The 26,839-nt window shown below is 48.5% G+C and overlaps 1 protein-coding gene across 1 annotated transcript in view; it reads right to left on the reverse strand.

Moving 5' to 3' along the window:
- Positions 1-4,384: 4,384 nt before the first annotated feature.
- Positions 4,385-26,839, reverse strand: part of LOC135828594 (RING finger protein 207-like) — a 25,803-nt gene continuing 3,348 nt past the window's right edge. Inside the window, exons 4-17 of the mRNA XM_065341028.1 lie at positions 26,666-26,747; positions 25,505-25,580; positions 24,971-25,096; positions 19,662-19,708; positions 19,256-19,328; positions 17,832-17,900; positions 17,368-17,436; positions 14,171-14,202; positions 13,271-13,363; positions 12,889-13,117; positions 6,585-6,677; positions 6,129-6,391; positions 5,721-5,813; positions 4,385-5,410 (exon numbers count right to left, since the gene is read on the reverse strand). Of these exons, the coding sequence (XP_065197100.1) occupies positions 5,167-5,410; positions 5,721-5,813; positions 6,129-6,391; positions 6,585-6,677; positions 12,889-13,117; positions 13,271-13,363; positions 14,171-14,202; positions 17,368-17,436; positions 17,832-17,900; positions 19,256-19,328; positions 19,662-19,708; positions 24,971-25,096; positions 25,505-25,580; positions 26,666-26,747 (1,589 nt within the window). The 3' untranslated portion in view covers positions 4,385-5,166. The remainder of the gene's footprint in view (positions 5,411-5,720; positions 5,814-6,128; positions 6,392-6,584; positions 6,678-12,888; positions 13,118-13,270; positions 13,364-14,170; positions 14,203-17,367; positions 17,437-17,831; positions 17,901-19,255; positions 19,329-19,661; positions 19,709-24,970; positions 25,097-25,504; positions 25,581-26,665; positions 26,748-26,839) is intronic.

Here is a 26,839-nt window from a genome sequence, read left to right on the forward strand (position 1 = left end):
AAGAGTCTTGTAACTCGCCTCGTATCGATGACTTTTCAGTTTTCAATAGCGCTCGCTCGGTGTCGGGTGCGGAAGGGTTGAATAGAAGGAAAGAACGGAACACGGAACGTCGTGTACCTTGAAGGTGACACTGTTGTCTGTACCAGAAGAAACGAAACCAAGGTACTACAATGATTGTGACAGTACATGTATGTTCAAATAGTGTTGTCACGAGAAATTATTTGCCAGCTCCACAGGCGTTAATACTGGCCAAATAACGTACAGGTTTACAATACTTGCACATGATTATTCAAGTGGAATTATTATCTGAGTGGTCTGGACAGTGGAACTGTGACCAGCTCTATTGAAGCTGCATGAGTGCATTGCACTGGTCATGATGCACCTGCTGTATCATGAACCCATCTTCTTGCTGCGGTAATTGGTTGTCACAAAAGTTACGACCATTTCAATCAATTTGGAGTCGAGTTCAATGTAAAAAGGTTGTGGAAAGGAGTGCTGGGTCACGTGATGTAGGCTGGTCAGTCAACTCTGGGAGATTTGTCGGGAGGGGGATATCAAAGCTGAAAGTTTTCGGAATCTTTGTTTGGGCACCACTAGCTGAGCCTCTTTTACAGCCAAACAAAATTTAATTCAGCGTGGGCACCTCTAGCTGCTACCCTCACCTGTACTGTCTTCACCTTGGGTTATTTTCTACTCACGACATCTTCATGCCTTTTGCATTTTTGTACTGTTTCCGGGATAGTTTGCCGCGGTTGGCTTTCACCCTTCATTTCACATTCCGTTGTTATTGGCAGTCGTTTGACGAGCCAGGAAATGTTGAATTAATACAAACACAAACAAAAGGCACCCAATTCTCTTGCATGATTCGTGAGCAAGCTAGTCCTGGGAAATCTACAGTCTATGCTGCAGGTGGCAGCGCCACGTTTAGTGTAATGCACACCAAAGTACATGATTGTACTGACTCTAAGAGAGTGGACTGGGACGGAAATTTGGGATTCACGGTACCATTGTATGGTATCCTTTCTTCAATGTGTATACTCCATGATGAAGACCCAATGTTGTTGTTGTATACTTTATTTATAGTGGAAATCAAAACAGGCAAAATGCCTAATAACATTGGACCCACTGTGAATAACATGTTAAAGGATATTGTGGAGAAAAAAAAAAAAAAAAAAAAAAAAGTAGATACAAGAGAAAAAGAGAAAGGAAAAAATGACGGAAGGTTGGTTGCAATGGCGAACATTTGGAGGTATAATAATTATTGACTGCAGTGTAAGACTGCGATGGTGGTGGTGGTGGTGGTGGTGGTGGTGGTGGTGGTGGTGGTGGTGGTGGTGGTGGTGGTGGTGGTGGTGGTGGTGGTGGTGGTGGTGGTGGTGGTGGTGGTGGTGGTGGTGGTGGTGGTGGTGGTGGTGGTGGTGGTGGTGGTGGTGGTGGTGGTGGTGGTGGTGGTGGTGGTGGTGGTGGTGGTGGTGGTGGTGGTGGTGGTACTATGATGATGTTCATGGTACCCGGATGGTATAACTAGCTAACTGAGTAAGGTTGAAACTGTTCCTGGCTACGTGTACTTCTTGAAGTTTCATGGCCTGTCTGACCAGGAGATGGTACAAACTCGTTGTATCACCGGGGAGAATTTAAATATATTCTCTCCCTGCTCAGTGCACTGTACAACTGCATGGTCTGACATGCTGCGATTGCATTTCCTTGCGGCAAGTAAATGTGTGCACAATGATCGAGCCAGTCCTGACTGAAATACTAATGATGGCTGGACCGGAAACAACAGAATGTATAGTGTACACAGTGCAGGAATGTGCAGCAGGTAGCAATCAGTGGCTGATTGGGTCAGTGTGCTACACCAAGCATTGACTGAGAATGCACAACTGGGGCTATACTGTGGTATTGGACATGTACATGCAGCAGTACTGAGTACACGTGTATGCCTCACACCTTGTACTGTACGTGGTACTAATACTATTGCTTCAGCAGTAGTTAGTAGTGCAGTGGCTGTGTGTATGCTAACTAAGCTTCAGCGAGTTCCAATATACTTGTGTTGGTACTGTTGATCGAAATGGTACGTGCTGTCATCACTACACCTGAACCTTAACGATTTCTTGCTGCAGGCTATCTGCTAGCCCGGGCCAGGGCCATGTCACCCCAGGACCCAGGTACAGTACATGGTACAACCCCATCATGTACCCACTTTAGATCAAACTGGCCCAGGCGATGTGCGTCCAGTCATCTAGTTACCTACTGTAACTCCCTGAAGCCCTGTCCCTGGCTGTCTGCTAATCACGCCTGGCTGTGACTAGTACATGGCCCTGCCCAAGGGCCAATCTGAACAAGCTAGCCTACGTAGCTTTACCTATTCTGCACATGGCACTGTATCACAGCAGGAGATGACACTGTCGGTGGCAGTTCCTGCGTATAAGGCTTGCACTTATGACAAACTAGGATTTCAGGGATTGTTGGCTGGTTGTAGAGCAAACCTGCCCTAACTAAAATTTGCTACAAGTACAGTGTAAGTTACTTGTGGTATTATGATGGTTGTAGTAAGGTCACTGTTTTCGAACACAGTGTCCTCCACCTTGTTTCATGCTGTCAATCTAACCGAATATGTACATGTAAGTTACTTGTAGCAAATTTTAAAGTATGCTGCTGGGCATGTGTGTTTCTGTGTACTGCTACTGCTGCTGCTCAGCTGTGTGTGTGTGTGTGTGTGTGCGCGCGTGCGTGCGTGCGTGCGTGTGTGTCTTACTGAGGTGTGGTGAGCCCATAAGTGGGATCATATTCAAGTCCACCCAGAATTTTGAGGATTTCAGGGGGTGTCGGCCATTGGGCGGTTCAATAGCCAATTGAGTCATCTCTCCAAGATTCCTTTTGAGTCTCTCCCCTCTCCTGGGGAGACCCACATGACCAGTTTTGGCAGTGAGCAACACGTACAAGTGTGTGTGTGGGGGGGGGGGGGGGGGTGCGTGCGTGTGTGCATGTGCATGTGTTCAAATGTGTGCTTGTTTGACCTATCAGGCTGTCTGACCTCTAGATGGTCCACGCAGGGATCAAACTGGCAAGGATGTAATGACACAGTACACAATTAGAACACGGCTAGTGTTATGTTGTTTGACGGCATGCTGTAAGTTGTCACCTGTAAAACAAGCGCCGCAATGATTCCCCATGCCCTGCCACAGCCGTGCATAATGTCAGCCCACTACTGTACATACATATTATGTGCTTGAGACGTTTGTGTCAGTGTGCGCCAGTGGTGTACCCACCTCGCGTGAACAAGAAGCTGAGTGTGTGGCTCAAGCTACCTACTTAAGTTTAAAAAATCGGTATTGTGTTTGGGAAGCCCACCGTTGAATACTGGTAGGATGATGAACTCAAAATTAAATTTAATGGTTTATTAGATAGATCCCTGGTATCATGAACAACGGGTAGTGTTGGAAACTTCCTCTAAAATGCTGCCAAAAGCAGTTTGTGAAGTGCATCCAAGTTCTTGTTTTTGTGAGAGAAGAGAATATCAAAGTAAGTAGATCGTTAGTGTCAGCAGCCACGAAAATAGCACAACTGTTGCGCTATTTTCCTTGGCTGCTAACGCTAACAAACAACTAATGTTGTCAATCCGCAGGTATTCATGAAAAATACGGTGCACTTGATCACCACAGCACATAGCGCATAGCCAGTTCTACAGGTGAATATTAGAAAAACGTGAACAATTTTTAATTCTGTGTGCCAGGGCAGTTTTGCATTCAGAACTGCGAAAGTTCGCATGAAGCTTCATGCTTCAGAAAACACGCGAAACTTGAGTCTGCGGAAACTTTCATTGGGACTCCTTGGGACTTTGTGGAACAATGAAAAATTTCAATTGCCCTTTGTGAGTATAATTTGTGTACAGAGACAATTATTTCCTGTCCCCCGTGAATTCCGCTATTCCGCGGATTGCAGAATGTTCGCAGAATCCAGTAGTGGCCGCAGAATTCAGAAAATCCCGCGGAATATTGCAGAAAAGAGAGAAAAACTGCTTTTTCTGGAGACTTTTGACAAATTTTACAGCCAAATCAACCTGCTTGTGACTTTCAAAGTCAACTTGCAGTGTATTTTGAAGCTTTCAATTTTTAGGACCAGGATTTCGCATAATTTTGATTCAGAATTTACCGTATAGGGACAACAAACTGCGATGGGGTTGCGGAAATTCGATCTGTTTTTACGCAGCCTTGCTACACGGACCTGAGGCCATCATCAAGCCGGCATGCATGTCACCAACAACGCCGTCCTGTGTTCCACGGCCCCTAGCTCCACACTGCACTCTACAGTTACATGTACTGGCTTTCAGTCTGCATACCTTCATGCTTGTGGCACTGACCTGCTATTCGTCTACTGAGCAGGGTTCGATAAGAGGAAGTTGAGAATTAAATTTAAAAGAATAAGAGAATGAGGCTCAATCCTGCCAAATGATAAAAAGAATAGGCTCCAGATGTGGGAGCACACGTACCAGAAATCGATCAGACTGGACCACACGGTAAATTAAGGGCGCAGGTCGGAATAAGGAGTCAATAGACTGAAAATGATAGGGCTCACCAAGACAGTGGCACAAAATCCATTAAAAACATTGGAGGTAAAATTCCTAGATAAGTACCTACGGGTTAATGGTTGGTTCTAAAAAAATAATAAGAAAGACTCCGCAGCAGTGATACCCAGCCAGGGACTCGGTCAAACCAAATGTGACTATTAGGGATAAAAACATGCGCCAGAGTCGACCTCAACAAATCAAATGCGCAGCTTCAGCTCACGGCTATATGTTACGGGCCAGGGAATTCGAGACTTCTTCTAAAAGGCAACAGCCAGCAAAAAGAAGAAGAAGAAGAGAGTAACTAGCTACATTCCATGATCATGTAGTAGTTAGTGTGTGTGTGTGTGGGGGGGGGGGGGGGGGCTGTATGTTTGCAGGTTCTTTCGTGAGTATTTCGTAATCCGTTTGTTAGTAAGTGAAATGATATGTGCTACGCATACTGGCCTCATTCAAACTACATATTGGCGGCCATGTTCATGAGTTGCCGTAGACATGCATACTTCGAAGTACATGTTTAGCGTGCATTGGTTGCAGGAGTGGACTCATGTCAGGTCAAATTCAACATTTTTCCCTGTTTTTTTTTGTGGCTTGAATAATTTTTAGTCACCTTTCTTTTCTTGATCACTACTGGTGGTATGAGGAGAGGAGCTGAGTTGTACAGCAGGTAAGTCGACTACTTCCTTGATAGGAGAGGTCTGAGCACTGCCGGGATGGCGGCGCATGTTCGCTGGTCTGGACTTGAGCGATTCCTTCGTTCTGATAAGGTTGTCTTCGAGCGGATTGGAGCGTTTGCGCTCCACGCTTGTCAGGCGGAGGTCCTCAGCCGTTTGTATCGCCTCGACACTGGACACACAAGCAAAGACAAGTAACAGCATCCACAGAACAAGTAGCTGTTCAGCAATTACTACTACATCGCAGTCTTGCATCAATACTAATATACTGACCATACTGCTGGCATCAAATGCTCAGAGAAAGTTTGCTACCACATTCGTTCTGTCCTTACAAAGATGGACTCTATATTTCGAAGAAGAAAAGACTGAGTTCTTTGCAGTACTAGTAAACCACATGATCAGACATATGATCACACATGTCACACCCCCCCCCCAAAAAAAAAACATAATGTGGTTCAAAGGTACATAAATTGGAATCTTACCGCTGCCGAGTGTTGGGCGTTGTATTGGAGATCTTGCCAAGGATGTCAGACATAACCTCTTGCTTAGCACGTTCACGAGATTGTTGTTCAAGGCTGTTGTTATTAGTGCGGCGGGAAAGAAAGAAAACCCAAACACCAGCACTTAGCACAAATAAATCTGAAATATTAGACTCGACTCACATACAAAGTCAGTCTATCTTATCTCTCTCACTCTCTGACGTCATAAATCCGGCCTAGTCTCGGCAAGTTGATGACATCATCATGATGTCACCAAATTTAGGGAAAACTCAAAGCTGGAATAACTCGGGAACAGCTGCTCCGATCAACCTGGGACCTTCACCATTGGGATCAGTGTATTTTTCGCTACAGGTTAAGGCTCAGCCCTCCGCTCTCTACTGCAGTACTTACACTGGGTGTAGCTGCTCGTTTACAGCTCTCAGTGACAGGATGTACGGCTGGATGGACTTGACGATGTTGACCAGCTGCGCAAGGTCCCTCAACATTCTCTTGATATCGTCCAGGTTAGACTCATACATGTGCCGGGTGTTGTCCACACGGTCAATCATCCGCTGCCACGTGGCCTTACATGCATCCTCTACACTCTCCACGGCATCTTTCTGCTCATCCAGTTCTTCACCGAGACCATCAGTATCAGTCATGATCTTTGAAAGCTGGACACAAAAGTGCATGCAGGATATTTGTAAGTTGAATGTCGAAAAAGAGGAAAAAATCCCAAAAATGACTATCACAGATTGTTCTCACAGCACAATTTAATACATAGATGTATCAGCTGTTGACATTATTGATTGATTGCTAAAATGCGAAAGTAGTATCTTAGCTAGGGGCCACGGAGCACACACTAACCTGGAGGGCATCTGGTTCACATCGGCGGTGTGTCACATCGCGATGCAAGTCTTGTACAAGCGTCCTCAGCGTGTTCAACTTTACTTCTAGAGCCTGAGGCAACAATGCAGATTGGGAAGATAGATACAGGAATACATGTACTTATCCATCATGACACAACATGCGTAGCCGCATCAATCCACTCCACTCGTGATTTTTCACTGACAAGTAATAATAATAGTTGTCAAAAGTTTTTTTTAATTTCCTGAGAGAAGATGTGTTGTTGACGGGACAGATGGCTGACGACCTTCCCATCGCATCCTGGACCCTGGCTTAGCTGAAAGCCATCCTGAAGAAGTGTGATGCCTTTTTATCCGGCAAGAAAGCGGAACTTTTGGAGCGGTAAGTAAAAATATATATTTGTCAAATCGGTTTTGGGGAAGTACGTCTGGTTTTTTCTTCCTCTGTTGTCTTCTTCCCCTGGCCAGTGCCGTGTTCTACAAAAAAACCCTGATGCCCCGCGAACTCGGTCATCAGCCGCCAGCGCTGACTCTCCTATTGTGGCAGCGGAGGAGACAGCCAAGGCACCTTGCTTCCCCACATCAGGCTGGTCGCACGATCTGTCCAGTTTTCCTGCAGTGACGACGTCGACTTTCCTTCAGCACACGCTGAAGTCTGGGAAATCAGTGCAATGTGGTGGATATGATGCAGGAGTGGTGATGGCTCGGCGGCCGTTAGAGAGAGGCAAAGAGTTCTTCTGCGGAGGAAAAGTACATGATGTCTCTGTGGCCACTATTGATATGAACTCGTTTGTTGTTGGCAAGTGCTGGGCGTCACAGCACAGAACGACAGAGTACTGTCAGAAACTCGTCCTTGCCACAGCCACGGAGTCCACCAGTGCTACAGTAACTTATGCCACATGTGAGGGATGTGTGGCTTGGCGTCGATGAAGGTCTCTGCTCTCATGTGTTTGTCCTCTTGATTGTGCAGGAAAAGTACCACTGCACTGAGGAGGCAAGGTCCGTCATGTCATTGCCATGCAGCTGGGGCCCCAGACAACGAGATATTGAGCCCAAGCCTATCATGGACACTGTTGTCGAGAGGGCGTCCATGGAGAGGAAGGACCCACCTGTCAACTGTTCCCTCTACGAGAGCAGGGTGCGAGAGCTGTGGACACCGTCAGTGGAGAAAGTCAGCCGCTTCCCGTGACTTACTGCCTGATGGCTGTGGCTTGAAACAGCTGTTGCCACAGCAGTGTTCTACTGTGACAAGCTCGTATGGACCGACACCTCGTGGGAATCCTTTGGGTTACTAAAGCAATCCTAATCACGCCCCAGTCGCTCCTCAACCACTGCCGGCGTCGAGTAGGAAGAAAAGGTTTCCGCCACTACCGCTGCCCGCTCGAAAAGAACGCACTTCGATGAGACTTGTTTGGTCATGCAGCTTGCAGGAACAATCGGCCAGTCGTCGAACAAGGAGAGGATGGATCGCCATATGTACACCCTCACTGCCTCCAACTTCCGACTCATTGTGCACTGTAAGACTGGCCAGGAAAAGCTCCTGACGTCTCTGTTCGACCAGCGCTCTTTGTCGCACATTCCTGCGATCCGCCATGGGAAGCAGCATGAGCGTGATGCTGTTGCCAAGTTATCAGTCTGTGAAGAGTGCCGGTGGCCAGCCAGTTTCGGTTCGAGATTGTGGTCTTGCAGTGGACCCAATGTACCAGTACATTGGTGCTTCCCCAGACGCAATGGTGTTTGACGGGTCTGCGCATCCTGTGTACGGGCCGTTAGAAGTCAAATGCCCGTACACAGCCTTTGAAAAGTCTAGGACTGTGATTGAAGCTACTGCCAAGGACAGCAACTTCTCTTTGGTAGAAGAGGATGGTCAACTGAAACTCAGCAGACAGCATCCATACTTTACGCAAGTACAAGGTCAGCTGGCTATATGTCAACTGCCCCGGTGTGATGTTTTTGTTTGCTTGGGACAGAGCTTCCACTTGGAGCGTATCTATACAGTCTGCGAGGCCATCTGCACCGAGTGCCCTCAGATGCAAACGACTCGGCCCGATTTGCGGTTGCCATGAGCAGCATCGGTTAAAGCTCTCTCCCGAGGCTCCATACTAGACTGTTTTCACAGCCATTTTGCTCTCTCGACTGTTTTCACAGCCATTTTGCTCTCTCGACTGTTTTCACAGCCATTTTTGCTCTCTCGACTGTTTTCACAGCCATTTTTGTTCGTTTTTCTTCCGGTGCTGTTGAGGCCGAGGTTGCACTCGTAATTGTGAAAAAATCATGACATCATTTAAAAAACTTGGAGCGTATCTATACTGACTTCGATGTTTATAGCAACTCCATTTTGCCAGTACCGCCTGACGTTCAAAGTAGCGCTCCTGTTCCTGCTGCTGCAAGATCCGCTGTGTCTCCCTGGTCGCAATACGAAATGTTGCTTCCCCACGACTTATCCCAGTCCACTATTGATGGCAGGAACGGCAACAATGCTTGTACGATTATCTCTGCTGTCTATATTCGCAACAGCCTTGAGGCTGCTAGTGATGATGGTGCCGTTGATACCAGTACTGTTGCCATGTGTGAAGCTATGCGTTCAGGCAACCGTATTTATGATTCTCTGCACACCAACCGTCTCCTTTCGTGTGATGAAGTATTAGCACTCCGGCCAAGTGTAGGAGTAGATATGTGTGCTGAGTCATTTGTCCAACCTGCTGCTCTGGACACAATAGTGTCGTTGATGTCAACTCGCTCACAGAATGCGGCTTCTTTTGAATACGGTGCTGTGTTTGTTGTTACTCCATACTCGGTCTCTCTCTGTCTTCTTGCCAGGGGCGTTTCATCCGCTTTGACTCTCATTGCCATGGGGAGAAGTGGTGCACTTCTTGCAGATGTGCCTACTTCTGAGGCGGCTAACTATCTCGAGTACTTTTTTCACACCACTACCCTGGTCAGAACGTCAATGCTGCTGCCCCTGGTAACCCTGCAGCCCACGTGACATTTCTAGGCTTGAGACAGTCTGCTTGTGCAACCTAGCCTGCTCTACTTGCTCTCTTCTTCCCTCCCACATACTTACTCCTTGTTCACTCCACTCTAGTACATAAATCTGTGTGCTGATTATCCTAACTACATGCTGCAACCTCATCCCTGGCAGTATCTTCGCTTGTGTTGGGTCCGAACAAGAGACTGACAACGGGAACAGGTAGGTTGGTTTGAAGAGAGAGCAACGCAATATAAAGGGCCTGGGTAGCTATGGCAAACATGGACGCGCAAGTAGCTACCCAGGCCAAATGAATAATGCATGAACTAATGAATATGAACTACATGTAATTACTTGTGGGCCCAACACTTGTATATTTATTACTCCTCTCCTTATCTTTTGGGTAGTGATGAACCCGAGACCATTGGTCGGAGGAGCTACTCTTGCCCCGCCCCACTCCCGTCCAATATTAGGGGTCGCACTTGGTATCATCAAGAGTCCATAAACAAGAGTATGCAACTGTGATCTCTTTTCTATGGGCCAGATGCGCGGCGCGCTGCCTTCATTACATCATTCAGCTGCAGTCCGCGCACTGCGGAAAATCAAACACCGCACTTTCCCTCTGGTTTGAAATGAACTTTCGTACGGAACTGGAGTTCACGCGCCAGAATTCAGAGATCGCGTAGGTACTGGAACGAATCGAGCAAAAACAGATGGGCTCGTACGAGAAATTGTGAGTTTGAATGCATGCTTTCAGAGCGTGATGAAGGCAAGTTATGTAATGAAGGCAGCGCGCCGCGCACTGGGCCATAACCACAGTTGCATACTCTTGTTTATGCACTCTTGGTATCATGATCACCTCTCGACATCGCGGCCATCTTGCTTTTGACTGCATGCGCGACGCGTGCTCTTTTGGATCACGTGTGTGGTTCTCAATGCATTGTTTGCATACAGAAGCTGTACAAGCGCTACAAAGCTACAATCAAGACCTGCAGATTTCTGTGAACAGAGTTTTCTTCTTCACTGACACCGTTCTTGTTTTGACACGGCGATGTTCTCTTTCCCCGTTCTCCTTTCAAAATAGACTTCCATTTAGTTGTAAGTCACAACTGCAAACTTACTGGTAAGTGGAGGTCTAAGGCTTGTCGCGCAAGTATTCCCGCTTTGAATTCGCGTGTCTCAGAACAACGACCGTGGGAATCATGCGAGGCGAATATTTCTCAGGAGAAAGAGGTTCTGTTTGCAAAGTTGCTTCGACCCGCAAGGAGTATTCCAGCAACGAGTACTCCTGGTGCTACGGAAAGCGGGCCTATCGGGACTTACTGACGGTATGGTTGATTTGTTTTATCTCACTCGTATCGGTACTGTTCGTACTGCACGGACTGCACTTGTATCATACATGTGACACAAACATCACAATCGCACGGCGTCGTCTTGAGTTGGTCTTGGAGTCTTCATGGTTCAGCAACGCGGCATTGCCGAGTTGGAGAAAGAAAGCAATGACTGTACATGAACATTGTTCCACAACAAAGACACAGGGCAAAGCGTTCCAGCAGGCAGATCATTCTGATCACGTCCGCGCACCAAATAAACTCGAAGGCAGTCCAAGGATTTTCCGACACTGTGCGATCGCGATCGCGGCTCGCGTCGGGCCGTCAGTGCAGTCTTCAATATTTTCCTTGGCAGCCACCCCTTTTTCCGATTTCCATGATCGAGGGCTCATTTTCTTTATTAGAATCTCCCCAGTAGATCTACCGGATCAATCTTTTTCTCAACGACATAGATTTACTGTCAGAATACTGGAAAGCAGGGCGACAACACTCAGAAAAAGCCCTACACACGGATTTCGCTTGTACTTGACAGATTTCAAAATTTCTTTCGATAGATGTCCGCGTACTTGGCCGTCAAAGCAGCCCTGCAATTTTCGACGCCGTAGATAAAACGGCTGCTGCCAAGGAACCCTTTACAAATCGCGCAACTATTGCAATATTTGGAATTTTCCGCAGTTCTGATTGGCTGCACGACCCTGACGCGCACGTGCTGCGTGCGTGATGAATCAAAAATGGCTGCGATGTCTAAGTACACAAGTGCGACCCCTGAATATATGTCACTGCTTGCTCAACATTGGCCCTCTGTGCAGCATCTGAATGTTCTGTGGTACAATGTGAAAAATATTGTTGCAACGTAGGTGTCTGGAAAGGCATCATTGCAAAACGAAGGTAGAGAAAACTGATCCACATCTTCAGAATCTATGAAACAGCACTCTCACTGCCGCCAAAGCTATAAGCCAACTCTTCCTGAAGTCGGCGAGGCGAAGACGCATGGGCGTGAGCAGTAGCTGATCTTCTTGTGACTTCTTGCGACAGGATAGAGACACGGCCACTGCCACGAGCTATTTTCCAGCCTTCTTGCTCTCAAAATTGCACCTGGGCCTACTTGCAGGTAGGACCACAGACTTTTCCATGCCCCATTATTTAGTCCGGCAAGAAACTCCATCTCCTCCTCGTTGTCACATATATTGGCATAACGGAAGAGCTGTGAGCGAAGGTGAGTGACTTCAGCTTTCAAATTTGCAACTTCAGCTTCCAACTCCTTCATCTTAGCGTTCTTCGTTCGTAGCTCTCCTTGGAGCTTGAACTCCACCGCCGACACGCCTGGCTTTGGCAGCCGCTTTTGGGCTTCCAGCTCAGCTGCATGAGCTGCACCAACAGCTGCACCAACAGCCTCGGGCTCGGAGGCGGAGGTCGGAAAGAAAACAAGGACGGCACAGCCCCTTTCTTCACTCGACGACATGGTTTCTTGGCTCCTGGCTGGTGTACAGACACCGTCGGGTGGAAACTTTCAGGTGTAAAATGTTCGCTGCAAACGACAGTATTGGCAGAAACTACACAGTGTTCCTGCTTTACAGCCTGTATCCACTGGGTGTCGCGAGTGTCAGGATCGGCAGGGAGGACGTGAAGCGATAGGCCAGGCCTCTTTGAATGGCGGTTAGAACAGTCGAACACACAGCAGTGATCCTCAGCAGGTATTCCGATAAACACAACTGAACTCGAGACAACAAACATTTGGAAACGGGAAAAATTTGAAATGTCGATCCCACGCGGCAGGTCAGAGTGCTCCTTGCCCCGTCTCGAACCCAGACAATCTTGGGGGAACTAGTTTAACTGTTATTCTAGTGGTCATTGGCTATATTGAACAGCATGCAAACGCTGGGTGCGAGGTGATACCTAACTAGCAGTCAGCGAGGAAACTACTGACTAGGCTTCCTGGTGCACACCTTGAAGAATAAACTAGCAAGAAATGTACAAAGTGCACCCGTCAAGAAAACGTTCCATACCTTGGATCTGGTGGTGAACGCGCGTGACCGCTCCGCGTAGAGAGCATCAAGAAACGCCTCCTCATAAACAACCTGCTGCTGGTGCTGTTGCTGTCGCTGCTCCAGAAAGCCATCCGGGGACAATGCATTGCTGCACTGTCGCTGGAAGTAGGTTGTTGCCGATGCCATATCACTTTTGTGTCCATTGGAGATGTCCGGCATCCCTGGGGCGGATGGTTTGCTTCTATATCTACAAGATTGGAAACAGAAAGCCACCATCCCCTTTGTCTACGTACAAAGAACAGGAAGAAGCACAGCTGGACAGTCCCATCCTGCTAAGCAGTACACACACGATCAGACAACGGTCTACACGTCCAGAATACTGGTAGTCATTCATACTTACGAGTGAGAGTGGCCGTTGACATGCTCAAAATCCAGGTTGAAATTGGAACCCGTCTCCGAATGCATGTTGGGACCAAGCACCTCATCGACACATCTGGAACAGCAAACAGAAAGAGCAAATGAGCTACATGTAGATGAAAGTGTTACGAGTGGTGTACATGCATGCAACAATGAAGTCACTGCATTACTCTTCAGATCAACAGCAGGGAGCAACGGTGCGATCAACAATAATACAGCTGCAAAGAGTTGGCCACCGAGAAAACTAAAGCTCTTGACACAAGCCAGAACACTGACAAGGGAGTCCAGATCTGGCATTGAGGAGCAGCTGCAGCGGTGCACACCTGTCACCACTATTGTACGGGCAAGACAGCATGATATCCACACAGCTACCAGTGGCATACACGTGTACAGTGTCTGCTCTGGGATTGTAGGACAGCCGGGTACACGTGTACCTGGCGCAACCATTTCAACCCGGTCGGAGCCGGGTACACATGTCCCTGGCGCTGTCTCACCAGCCGAGTCACATGGTTGGTTTTTTTTTTTAATTCGAACAATAAACGGGAACTAGGCCTAATGATATAAAGGCGAATTGATAAGCGGCGGGAAAGCCGCATTTAGAAAAGAGAAGACAGGAATTAGAAAATTACGAAAGAAGAAGAAGTATCTGACACATACAAGCCATGTAGTCAGTCCTTTCAAAGTTCGAAAGTGTAAAGTACCAACTGGGTCACAGGTGACCCGGTACTATATTTTCAACCGGGTCCAAGCGCCGCCCAACCGGGTGGATTACCCGGCTCACCCGGCGCTGGAGCAGACACTGGTGTAGACGCTACACTGTCTCATACAATGTACAGTATTGGTGCAGACAGATACATGTACACGTATGCTGGACACAACTTACTTCATTATAGTTCGGCGATAGTGACACCCAATCTACAAAGCACATACGCACACACACACACACACACACACACACACAGAGTGCATTCGATGTGTGAAAGACATAATATGTCTTATGTCACGAAATAACATGTGCTATGGTAGGAGGGAGCATCCCTCAGCCATTTAATTGAGCGGAAACCGGGCAGAATGCCTTTAGTTGAAGAATAGAAAATGACATGTATTCATCAAACTCCCAGGAAAATGACTGGGGGGGGGGGGGGGGGGGGGGGACACTGCGCCACATGGGCGAGCACGCAGCATGCAAGCCTGCTCTGTCTGTCACTCTCCACGCACTTTTTCGATCACACAGTCCGGCAGTGTGTACCAGTGACACATTCGCGATGAGCTTGCTCTTGCATAACAGCGAGAAGCGAAGATGCTCGATGTTATCTTTGCACACGTTTGTTTTCCACTTCCAGTTCCTCCTCTTCGGAAATGCCTTCTCACGCCAACTGTGCTGTCCTTAGGTGTTCTAATCAGAAAGACAGGTGCAAATGGGGTTTGTTCCCTAGTGAAGAGAAGGTGCATGGGCGCAAGGTGAACGTGAAGCACCGTTCGTGTGGATCTCCGCTGAAGAAAGTCGGATGTGGAAACGCTTCGGATATTTGTCGTAGTGTGCCGTTCCGGAGGATTCCGAAAGACACCAAGCTGTGGAAGAAGTGGCTGGCCAGTATTCCGAGGGAACTCATTCCCTTGACGAACAACAGCTATGTCTGCGGCATCCATTTCCATACGGGTGAGGCTGGCAGTGGTACGCCACGAGTGTTTGTCAACAAGGCAGTGGTTGTCCAACGCCAAACGAGGATGTCAGCGACTGGAGATTTTCACCCGCAGCCTGTGGAGCTACTCGACCCAGAACAGGACAATATGGAGGACCAGCAGCCTAATCCTTCTGCCGAGGAAATCAGTGGTCTCGCGCCTGATACGCAGGCATAATGTCAATGACCACTGCCTCAGCAAAATGAAGCAGCAAGCTGAGCAAACCAAGGAGCTGGAGAAGAAAGTTCAATGCTTTGTATTTGTGAGTTGATCAAGTTGTCAAGTAACATGATGGTGTTCATCTTGTTCAGCTGTTGAATAACAGTGCCTACAAGCCCATCTCTCTAACATGCCCCAGCTGTGTCACACGTGCCTGTGGTTTGCATCCCGTCTCTAACATGCCCAGCCGTGTCACGCGTGTTCGTGGTATACTGCCGTACATGTTCGGATCGCGATCGCCTGCTCCAGCACGTTGTGCAATGATGCGGAAGCTAAGAAAAAAGTGGTGAGAAAGTGCTTTGTTTTCCCAAAATGCAAATAAGAAAACAGTTCTCAGACCAAGAAAGCTGTAGATGTACTGTAGTAAGAGAGATTTACAATGGAGGACGCTGCAAGAGCAAGCGCCAGCACGCCGGTAGTGCATGGCGACGATGGACATCAGCTAAGGTCAACGTCCTCTTCACAGTCCTCACCACCATCATCATCACTACCACCACCGTCTATGCCGTTTTCTGATCATGATGAGCAGTGCTACATTAATGCAAACCCTCCATCATCCCGTACCCCGAACGTCACACCGGCATCACCATCACCTTCATCACCATGGACACCATCCCCACCACCACCTGTACCACCACGGCCTAACCCCCCCCCCACCACCACCTGTACCACCACGGCCTAACCCCACCACCACTCTGGCCGTCTCTACCACCACCATCACCGGCAGCAAGCGCCATTCAGCAAGAACCATCGGCACGGATGCCATGCCTGCTGCAGCCAAACTGTGATGGGTGCCGCAGAAGATGCGATCTGGGGCGGTGCAGCTGCACGACGGCACGTGTCCGCCTAGCACTTGCTTTCGGAACATTTGTGGTGGTACTCATTATTTTTTATTAAGGTGATGTTATAACTCTGTGTGTGCGTGCGTGCGTGTGTGCGTGGGTGTAAAGCTGTTTTAATATTGGTGATCTGGAGTGTGCTTTGCCCATGTACATGTAAGTGGTTTGCAGCAATAATGATACTCTGCGTGTGTGTGTGTGTGTGTGTGTGTGTGTGTGCGTGTGTGCGTGTGTGCGTGTGTGTGTGTGTGTGTGTGTGTGTGTGTGTGTACGTATCTTCGACTCTCACTCTGTAGAGACATTGATATTATGACACAGTGTGCTTCATACTGTGTGCATGACCCCCCCCCCTGTTAACAAGAGAAATGGAGGACCCTGTAACTCTTGACTGCTCTGGGACGAGCTGAAGTGGATTGAACTCATGATTTATTATCCAAAACCAAAAAATAATAATAAAACCACACATCTTCAATCATGAAGTGTGCAGAGCCATCATGTATATAGGTGGATGAGAGGCGTATAGCATCACCAGTACAAGCAGCAGCAGCAGCAGCACTAGTAGGACAGTGTTTACAGACTGTGGGGTAGAGGGGTTGGCAGCCATGGCAGTGGAGGAGAGCCAAATGAATGCAAACATGCAAATGATTCTACTGTGGTTAGGGTTAGAGCTAGGATTAGACCAAGCGTTAGGCTTAGGGCTAGCACTGGGGTTAGAGTTTAGGTTAGAACTAGGGTTAGAGCTAGGGTTAGACCAAGTGTTAGGCTTAGGGCTAGGACTAGGGTTAGAGTTTAGGTTAGAACTAGGGTTAGAGCTAGGGTTAGAAGAGCCATTTAAAAACACAATCACCACCACTCCACAACCACTTGAAAAGTCACTTAGAACCCCCCACGTCCATACTACTATCGCGATATCGCCTTCCTGCTGTTCCCACACTACACGAACGATCGATTTTTTTCTCACCTCCCCAGAAGTGCGTCCTTCTTTCCTGATCTCTTCAGCTTGTTCTGCAAGCAGTAATCACGGAGAACGTTGCACGTCCAGATACGGGGATTACTGGATACCGACATCGCCTTGCTTGACACTAGATGTCAAGACTCAACACGAACTGACCAAACCAAACGCCGCTTCTTTCTTCAAAAATGCAGCGACCATCTAGTCGCTGGTGTTTTTTTCGCTGTTCGCTGCTGCCGTGCTGACCCAGTGTCCCCGCAGTCACGGTCCAGAGTAGGGAGAAAACCCCACCCGCCATTTTCGATGGATGAATACGTGCCATTGAGCAACAGTAACGCACACCACACCTCCACATCTACCACAAGTGGGTGTGAATGTTCACAGTACCTGACTATTGGTCATGGCGTAGATCTGCTGAGGATGGTCGGAGACAATTTCCAACCTCTCAATCAGGTCCTGGAGAGAATATGGAGAGAAAAAGTGAAATTTGAACATCACATGTCATGTGGAAGTATGTTTGGGGTAGAAGTCACAGGGGTGATAGTGGCCCAATTTTGGGTATGAACAAAATTGCGTTGCCTCTGAGCCTTGAAGCGATTCGCCTCATAGTCACTGGCACAAGTGCCTAAACCCAATTTATTACTGACATCCATGTACATGTATTTGAAGCACAATCATGATTCATGTATATCAATGCCATACCAGAACACCATACTAGCACACGTATGCATCATCCACGTCACACTACGGCACTTTTCCTTGCTCTCCCATCCGGAATTACAATTACGTACAGCAGTTACGAATCACAAGCCGTGAAGCGTAACGTAAAAAAGCACGTCACCATAACTTACAGTCACAAGATCCAAGAACTGATGTACGTTACTCGAGCCAGAGAAGATGTTTCCGGTCTCCAGACTGTTCTGTGTAGACAAGGAAGCACACAAAGGCACAGGCACAGACACACAGGTCACAAGCAAGTAAAAGTAAACACATTGATTTCACCACCAGGCGCGGGGCCTCAAACCACCGTCGAAATAAACTGCCCATCCCACAAAGTGGACCCAGTTGGAAGCGGTGAAGAAGCCAACGTGTGCAAAATGTACACAAGCACAGTACCCCCCCCCCCCCCCCCCCTCATTTGCCACGATCAATGACTGACTTTGAAACTTGCACCAGTGCATTGGATTTTCCATCATAGATAATTGTATAGCAATAATATAAGCATTCAAAGGCGGTCCTTACAGGGCAGTGTGCCATTCAGGGAGTTACACGTGTGTTTAGAAGAGGCGTACTGGCAACACTGTGTACGTCGTGTAGCTGCATACCAGTATCCATAACCACTCCTCTCTGATGTCTTGTGTGCCAACTGTCTTGCTAAACATACAGGTGTCCCAGTCGGGTACAATCCAGAACGGACAACAGGAATCACCGCCAACCTATTCCAGTTGCATTTGATGAACCCAATGAGAAACCTACTGGCCCATCTACTTCCTAGGCCCAGTCACAGAGGCACAATGGTACAACCTGACCATTACGTACCGTATCTGCTGGTGTATAGTGCGCACTTTAGATGCACTAGTTCCGGTCCCAAATCGCAGGTGCGCACTATGCTTCGAATATCAAAATGCATGTCATGTACCTTTGGCTTGCCAAACACGTTGGTCAAGAAAGGGGGTGCGCATTATACTCAGGTGCGCGGTATACTTCGGCAAAATACGGTAGTCAACACTGACCGATATTGAACTGAAGGAGGAAGAACTTCTATTACAAATGTAGATTGGGCACCACCATTATTTCTCATGTCACGGCCATCTCAGCCTAGCAAGAAGCATTGTCCATCTGAGGATTCTACAGAGGCCAGTAAAATCATGTGCTTGGACATACTAACTGAGTCTGCCAACTCTCACAAATCCATGAAACATGTGCTGGATTCTCTCTCTTTCCCTCTCTCTTTCCCTCTCTCTTTCCCTCCCTCCCTTCCTCCTCTCTCTCTCTCTCTCTCTCTCTCTCTCTCTCTCTCTCTCTCTCTCTCTCTCTCTCTCTCTCTCTCTCTCTCTCTCTCTCTCTCTCTCTCTCTCTCTCTCTCTCTCTCTCTCTCTCTCTCTCTCTCTCTCTCTCTCTCTCTCTCTCTCTCTCTGTGTCTCTGTCTCTCTCTTCCCCTCCAGCTTCAATATGTCAGTTACACTGGAGATGCCGATTCAAGTGATGTGCTGCAGGTGCGAGTCATCCAAGTTATTGGAAAACTGACAGTACAGCTTCTTCCCCATATTCTTACTTTGACAATGACAGCAAACATTGTTAAATCCTTCAGTTGACTGTCCAGTCGCCGCAGTTTGTCATCTTTCTGCCTATATAAGCACAACCAGGTAAGCACGGACAAGATACAGAGAGCAAAGTGAACTTCTGCACCATACACCGGAGGAGGAGGAGATCACTACATCAACAGGGTCAAAATTCAATACAAAATAGCAGATGTGAAATTATCCGCATGCCTCTACAAGATCTTTGGGCCCATGACTTTCTTAGAGATTCCCAGGTACATATTTTTGCTTTCAGTTCATGTCATGCACTATTCGATGAACGTGCAATTTAGACTTCAGCCTGTTTTTAGGGTTCAATCGGCTTTAGTGCCATTTCAAATTGAAACTCCAAGTCTTTCCCGTTGGTATTCAGTAACTTACTTTTCAACAACCTCCATCAATGCTTGACGCTTCTCTTGTAGCTTGTCCTAGCAGTAAAGGAAACGAAAGGAATGCGAAAATAAAATAGGGTAAACTAGAACACACACACACACACACACACACACACACACACACACACACACACACACACACACACACACACACACACACACACACACACACACACACACACACTACTACTACTACTAGTAGCATGACTGCCCAGAGGGGCAAGTGTCACCCCTATGGAAAGGGGACCAGAAAACGGGACACGGATCACAAGCAGGACCGCGAATGTCTGGCTAGGTCCTGCTGCCGGCGGAAATTGCGTTTACAATGTGGGCAGCTGAGGGGCAGAGCTGCTCTCTCAGCAGCAGATGGTCTCGCACCACGATTGCAGTTGTGACGCTTGAACCCGGCCGCAGAACGGAAGCATCGCTGACATGTTGGGCAGTGCTGCTGGCAACAAGCTGAAAGTGGCACAGACAGACTGACTGTTGGTGTAGGAGAACTCGTGACAGGCTGGCATCGATGAACAGAGTAGCCACCCTTGCTGCGGAACCACCTCTGGCAGTTCTGGCATTGCACTGATCCACGCTGGAGCTGGATGGGAAGCCGTCTCTGAGTGATGCACTTGTGCCGCGTTCTATCTGAGACCCATGAGAAGTTCCGGTCACACACTGCGCAATGCACAGACTTGGGCATGGTGGAGCTCGACTGAGGGGCAACCCGTACTTCCCTCCACTGTTGGCAGTCCTGAGCAAGGATGAACCACTGAGATGGCTGTTGCAGTGCAACCTTGAGGTCGGTCATCACCGTGTCTTTCCACCGTCGCCGGGGACCACAAAACGGCCGAGGCACAGGTAGCCACCCAAAGAGGAGTTGGAGGGGGGTGCGATCCTCATCCATACGCGCAACGTGCCCAGTCCATTCCAGACGCCGATTGCGGAGGCGTGTAGACATCAGTACTGGGTCTCCCCAACGGTTCCGCAGGTCTGTGGATGACAGCCGCTCGGACCACTGACGAGGCTTGGTGATGCTGAGGACAGTCCGGATGCATTGATGGTGGAATTTATCCAAACTTCTGATATCCCGTTGGAGTGGGGTCCAACACTCTCCGCCATACAGTAATATTGAGGAAACGCAGGCCATGTACAGGTGGCGTTTACTAGAGAGGGACAGAGATCTGTCAGTGAATACCTTCTGGAGGGCTCCGAAGGCCTTTGAGGCTTCGGCAATACGGCGCTTGATGTCGGATGAAGAACGACTGTCAGGGGTCACTATGGATCCTACTAAGTAGGTAGGTGAACTTCGGCACGGCTTCGATAGTGCCAAGGGGGAGAACGATGTCAGCTGAGTCTTCAGCAGAGACCCCATGGCCCGCCGTCATGATCTTCGTCTTGGCGATGCTCACAGTTAGTCCAAATTCTCGGGCAACACTACAGAAGAGCTCCACACCAAACTCAGCATCACTACGGCATTCAGACACGAGAACGGCATCATCAGCATACTCCAGGTCACTAACAGACAGTGACTCGCCAGCCCTGCGCGATGATGAGCGGGGGTAGAGTTGGCCATCGATGGAAAACTGGATGCTGACAGAGTGACTACGACCAGCATCCTTTAGCCGGGCACGCCATGTCTCAACAACCGCCCCGAAGTACAGGTTAAAGAGAACGGGTGCCATGACATATCCTTGTCGGAGACCATTAACCACAGGGAACTCATCAGAGGTGGAATTGCCAACTCGGACCGAGGCAGAGGTAGAGGTGTGGAAAGCCTTAATCAGGGCCACTAGCTGTTGCGGGACCCCAAGTCGGCCCAAGGCCACCCAGAGAGCAGCGCGTGGTACAGAATCGTACGCCTTTTTCAAATCCACAAACACACAGAAGAGCTGCTGACGATGTTCGTATGCTTTCTCGATTAGCTGGCGGAGCGAGAAGATGGCATCAACACAGCCCCTGCCTGGCCGAAAGCCGCTCTGGGACTCTGGGAGTTCCGACTCAGCCAACAACTGCAGGCGATCTTGAATCATGCGGCCACACACCTTGCCAACAACATCAAGAAGGGCAATACCCCGCCAATTATCACATTTGGACAGGTCGCCCTTCTTGGGAACAGGAACCAACTCGGCATCGCGCCATTCCTGCGGAACAGTGGCCGTCGTCCAAGCAAGTTGGACGAGATCCAGCAATGCGTCCAGGGAATCATGGCCACCTGCTTTCACAAGCTCGGGGACTATACGCGAGGAACCTCCAGCTTTGCCATTTGCAAGGTGTCTGATGGCGACGACAAGGTCTTCCATTGTTGGTGTGACTGCCAGAGACTCGTCAGGCTCACGTTGAGGGATGTTAGCAACGGTGGAGGCATTGAAGGTACTGGGGACATTGAGCAAGTTCGAGAAGTGAGTGGACCAGCAGTCTTCCTGCTCCTCCAAAGACGTGCAAACTATGCCCTCAGCATTACGGACCGGATGGATGGTGACGGATCGGAGTCCTGATTAGCACCGTTGAATGTCTCGGATGGCGGACCAAATGTGCTTACCGCTAAATTTGCCACGCTCCACAGTGCTAGCTCTCTGCTCCAACCATGCACTCTTCGCTGCACCAACTGCGGTACGACATCTACCTCGGACATCGAGGAAGCGGCGGTGGTCCGCTGGCAGCTCTGATTGACGCCACTGTTGATGGAGGCGTGTGCGCTCAGCAAAAAGAGGTTGGAGGATGTCTGCTGCTGCTAGGAACCAGTCAGGTTGTAGTCGAACGGGTTTGCCCAGGTGTGCCTCAGCGCTGGAGGTCAAGGCAGATTTGTATGCCGACCACTTGGCATCAACGGTATCAGCTGGCCCAGACGATTGCAGATGGTGTTGCACACCGGAGGCGAATTGGAGCCGAGTAGCCTGCACGGCATTAGATTGTTCGTCGGTCATACCAGGGCGGGTCATGAGAGCTTGGATATTAAAGCGTGAACGCCGTGCTACTCCGGTGCGAAAGTTGACGGTGTACGACAGACAGAACGATAAGCATACAAGATTGTGGTCGGTACTACACTCCGCACTACGGATAACGCGGCAGTCTGTGCAGGCTAGCAGATCTTGCCGCCTGACAATGGCATAATCGATACAGTGCCACTTCTTCGACCGTGGGTGCTGCCATGTATACTTGTGGATACGCTTCTTGGCAAACCAGGTGTTGCACACAGTGAGGCTGTTGCATGTCAAGAACTGGAGCAGTTCCAGTCCAGCGTGGTTCGTTTCCCCTATCCCATTATCTCCACAAGTCCCATACCATGGATCAGCACTCTGGATGAGACCAACCCGTGCATTGAAGTCGCCAAGGATAATCAATTGTTGACTTGGTGGCACTGAGTTTATGCTCGCTTGCAGGGATGCAAAAAATTCATTTTTGGACTCCCTACTTGATCTGAAAGTTGGAGCGTAGCATGCAATCACATTGATCCAGGTGTTTTTGTTTCCGTGGTGGACGAACTTCAACTTGCATTGTGCAATTCTCGACGATACCGCCGTCCATTGGTTTCCTCCTGCCGAGAAAGCGTTCCGTGCACGGCCTCTCAGGACGATGCAGACTCCTTCTCCGCGTTTGAAATTTTCAGATGGTACGGGACGTCCAGACGACAACACGATCGAATCCGCGACATTGTAGATCTCAGCTCCAAACCACTTCGATTCCTGAAGTCCAGCCACTTCGATGTCGAGTCTCTTCAGCTCATTTATGACAGTATTGATCTTCCTGTCCTCCACTACTCTATGTCCAGACGCAGCAGTTTCGATTGGGCCGTCAGCATTCACAAGAGTTCTGACATTCCACGAAGCGAATTTTAGTAGAGAATCGCTTCTGCTGGGGGATCCTGCCTGCGACGACGTCGCCCGTTTTCTGGTTGCTGAAAAGCTGAGGATGGTAGAGGCGACATCCGAGGGGTAGCTAGCCCACTGCGGATGGAGGACGGAGAGCGGCGCGCCAGTGACAATATCAAAATTTAAATTGTCCTGGAAGACGCGCCGTGAGCCTCTCCGACCTGTATTTCTATCTGGACGCCAGGGGCTCTCCTAGCAAGGCTAGGAGAGCCCTGGGGGGCGAGAACTAACTTAGGGAGAGCTTCAAGTAAGTAGAAGACGGGAACTAGACAGAGCCTCAAAAGATCAAACTGACCTCAAGAGACACGCACACACACACACGTACACACACACACACACATGCACACGCACACCATGTACCATGTATACGCTCTTCGCAAGAGAAGCACGTAAATCTGCAAATGCACTGGATGTGCACCCACAGATTTTCTCTTTATAGCAACGATAGCGGATCTGATTCTGATTGAAACAGATCAAGACAAGCACCAGATAACTGTCTAATCCACACAACTGGCGAAGCCATGTGAATCGACCTCCCAATGCACACCTGGTCTCCACCACAAGGAGAACATCAGAATAGGACGGCCAAGACAGTTACCTATGCACACCCTATACTTGCTGGGGTAACCAGTATAGACAGCATGCTGCTTTGATAAAAGCAGACACTAGATGCATTGGTACACACACATCATGATATTTTAACAGTACCACATGAACCAAAGGCTCCCTGGTGTAAGTCTGACGGGAAGGAAGGTAGGAAGGCAGGAAGAAGGAAAAGTACCACCTGGGTGGAATGTCCATCTCCTAACGCTGTTAATTATTAAATGTACAAAACATGGAAGCCATTTCACGAAGGGCACACCGTATTTCCTCGATTAATAGACCCGGTCTTTTGTTTTTTGAAGAGGGTTGGACCCCCGGTCTCTTATTTGGGCATGGTCCATTATTTGAGCATGGTCCACTATATTTTCATCGGCACACCGCTGGAAATGGTGGATTTTTAACACGTCATAATATAGAAGTTCTATATTATGACTTGTTAAAAATCCACCATTTCCAGCGATGTGCCGATGAAAATATAGTGGACCGTGTTCAAATAATGAAAGAAAGCACTAGCCACTACAAAAATTGTAGTTGCGCAACCTAAAATCGCGTCCTTTTTGATCCACCACGTGCTTTCTCAGTGCGCATGCGCAAAGCGATGAACTCAAATAAGAGACCGGGTCTCTTATTCGGGCATGGTCTACTATTTTTCCGTGAGGCCTCTAGGAGGGTCTACTATTTGAGCATGGTCTATTATTCGAGCATGGTCCATTAATCGAGGAAATAGGGTATACGGTGTTCGGAGTGATTGGACAGTGGGTATATACTACTTAAAGAAAGTGCGATGGCGCGCAGGACTAAACCACAGCAGTTCATAATTGATCAGACTCACCTCCAGTTTGATAATAACTTGCTCAATAGTATCCTTGGCACTGTCAGCATTCTGGTCTGTCTCCTCCAGCAGGCCTTCAATCTTATCAATGCTTTCAAGGACATTGGTCTGCAGCTGCTCCAGTTTCTATACAGAGTATAGCAAGAGAGAGAGAGAGAGAGAGAGAGAGAGAGAGAGAGAGAGAGAGAGAGAGAGAGAGAGAGAGAGAGAGAGAGAGAGAGAGAGAGAGAGTGAGAGAGAGAGAGAGAGAGAGAGAGAGATAGATAGATAGAGAGATAGAGAGAGAGAGAAAAAGATAGATAGAGAGATAGATAGATAGATAGATAGATAGATAGAGAGAGAGAGAGAGAGAGAGAGAGAGAGAGAGAGAGAGAGAGAGAGAGAGAGAGAATACAAAGCACAACAATTTACCCCAGGATGAAGGATAGGAGAGGGAAAACATACACTGACACATGCCAATGAACAACAAGAGCACAAGACACAACACCACCATAACGTTGATCATGGCAATAGGAATCCAAACACAAGTCTTACCGCTACAGAAGCTTTCAACCGGTCAGTGCAGGTTGGCAGCGCACATTCCACATCGACAGCAAGTGACTTGCCAGACCTACATGCAACAACACACATTAAATGACTGTGTTAAATTTGCAGGCAAACAAGGTGAATTCATAGCAAAGAAAGTGACAAAGCCCGATTCATACTTCATTTCACATACAGGTAACGCATCGCAATGCCCCTTCGCCGCGAAAACGTTGACTTGGTTTAGATTTATTCGGCGTGCCTGTCGAGGGTAACAGATCTACTGCCATGCAAGTACTTCCTCCGCGTCATTAAAATTGTCGCTTCCCAGAGCGATTTTTCGAATATATTTTGTCCACTCGAAGGGCAAAGAAATCAGCTAGAAATTGAGGCAGAGCATTGTCGACGAACCAAGCTTTAGTTTGTGGCCCCCCGCTTCTCTGCACTTGCAGCTAAGGTTGACGTCTTCATCAGAGTTTGAGACAGACCCTTCAGCACTCAACAATACGCTGAACAAGACGCGCGGTCAAATTCAGGTCAAGAAACTTCATTTTCAAGTGATCCATGCCTCCCGGTGGCAGGCGATGAAGGCAAGCTAGCAATTTTCAAGTACACTGTAACGACCTTCAAGGCGGGATAGGGTAAGCAGTTTCGCACCTTCTTTCCTTGGCAAGCGCTTCGCTGATTTTGTTGGTGTTTTCAGACCTGCTACCTTCGCAGCCACATGCGCCACAAGTAGCCCATTTTAGGAATTTGAGACCGCTTTGTTCTTGCCATCGTCAACTTCAGCATTTCGTATTCAGGAAAGATACCAGGATTCTTATACCCGAGCGTGCAGTCTTGATATATGCCCACGCGAACGATGTGGGACGGCACAAACTCCAGAAAACGAAATGCGCTCTGGGGCGGAATAGTGCGGAGCGCGATGGATTTGCTTGGTGCGGAAGAGAGCTCCGACAAAGTCCGAGACCACCACGGCTTCAGTGACAAGTAGACATTGCGCAGGAAGGGTCGCACCAGTGTTCGAACACAGAAAACAGCGATTCCGACAGTCTGACTAAGACGAGCCAAGTCTCAAATATTGCGATGTGCGAAGCGACAATTTTAATGATGCGGAGGAAGTAGCTTTTATACAGGACATGTATGCCATCCCATCAGCATTGCACTACTCACCCAGTGATCAGTGAGAAGCAGGTTAGGCACAGTAGCTGATTCGTTTCCGTGGTATACATCACATACTCTCGATTGTGAGCGGCTGCAGAACACGACACAAAGTACAGATACACAGATATGCATGTCTTTTACACGTGTGCTCGCCATGTTGCAACATGATCACAGTGTATCGGT

Source organism: Sycon ciliatum, chromosome 1 (assembly GCF_964019385.1).
Source record: "Sycon ciliatum chromosome 1, ocSycCili1.1, whole genome shotgun sequence".
Lineage (NCBI taxonomy): Eukaryota > Metazoa > Porifera > Calcarea > Leucosolenida > Sycettidae > Sycon > Sycon ciliatum.